This window comes from Sinocyclocheilus anshuiensis, unplaced genomic scaffold (assembly GCF_001515605.1).
Source record: "Sinocyclocheilus anshuiensis isolate Anshui unplaced genomic scaffold, SAMN03320099.WGS_v1.1 scaffold532, whole genome shotgun sequence".
Lineage (NCBI taxonomy): Eukaryota > Metazoa > Chordata > Actinopteri > Cypriniformes > Cyprinidae > Sinocyclocheilus > Sinocyclocheilus anshuiensis.
The window spans coordinates 1996927-1998193 of NW_015555819.1; the positions used below are offsets into that span (position 1 = coordinate 1996927).

A 1267-nucleotide genomic window follows, 5' to 3' on the forward strand; every position below is an offset into this window, starting at 1 on the left:
ACACTGGACGCAACAAATCCATTTGTATATATATATATATATATATATATATTCATACATATACACACACACACACAGATATATATATACAGTATATATATATATATAACACATCAGTAAAATGTTAATGTGAATATTTTAAAATATATTAGAAAATAACATGAGTTATTAATTTAATAACATCATTATTAATGGAAATGTGTCATGTTGACATGGCCGTCTCTTTTTCTCTCTTGCAGGAAGATGAGCCCAACGCTGGCACCCTTCATGACAAAGATCAAGCTGAAATCCGCAAGTTCATCGCACGGAAGTACAAAAAGTTGCCATGGAAACCAGAGGTATGAGTATCATGCTTGTCATTTTATTTTTGTCATTTTACGTTGGACAATGACTCATTATCGCTCTCTTTTGTTTGTCGTCAGCTGTGTAAGTTCTTAATGAGAAGTTCTCAAACCTTCACCGAAGCTCTTAATAAGCGCATGCTGGCCTGGACCATTTTCTGCAACATGCAATTTTGTGTAATGAACAAACTGTATTTCTGTCAGATTTTAATATCAGCTGTAATATCTGACTAGATTTAGCCCACAATTTCAGGGCTCGAGTTAAAGTGCTCTTTAGTATTCAAAGTCGCAGTGTGCTTGTTCTTGTGATTTTACTGAATTAACTGGATTGAACTACTGCTCAACCCACTGGATAAAAAAAGAAGCGAATTTGGGAAATTACATTTTATTTCTGCCTTTTTTTTTGTCCCAATATATTAGACTAAGCTGTTGAAGCATTTTCCCGCCATGGTATATAAAAAAAAAAAAAAGGTAAGGACTTTTTATCTCACAATTCTGACATTTTCACAATTCTGACATTTTTCCTCGCAATTATGAATTTATATCTCACATTTATCACTCGGAATATTGTATGTCAGAACTGGAAGATATAAATTCGCTATTTTGAGAAGAAAAGTCTTAACTGTGATATAAAAAAATAGTCAGATTCTGAGAAAAAGTTAGAATTGTGAGATAAAAAAAATGCAATTACCTTTTAATTTAATTTTTATTATTATTATTATTATTAAAATCATGAGATGAAAACTCTGGAAAAGAAAACTCCCTCTTATTTGCTAACAAATATGAATTTTAAATCAGCTAATCAAAACACATCTATAATATTTTATTTAATTATTAATTTTTTTTTTACAAATACTATTTCAAACATCAAAGCGGAAAAAAATCCCCAAATATAATTACGTTAATAACAAAACGTATACAAACAC

General features: G+C 30.1%; 1 protein-coding gene across 1 annotated transcript in view; it reads left to right on the forward strand.

The window, feature by feature from the left end:
- LOC107675269 (N-acetyl-beta-glucosaminyl-glycoprotein 4-beta-N-acetylgalactosaminyltransferase 1-like) overlaps positions 1-1267 on the forward strand; it is a 197019-nt gene that overhangs the window by 107497 nt on the left and 88255 nt on the right. The window contains exon 3 of the mRNA XM_016469560.1: positions 240-338. Coding sequence (XP_016325046.1) covers positions 240-338 — 99 coding nt within the window. The remainder of the gene's footprint in view (positions 1-239; positions 339-1267) is intronic.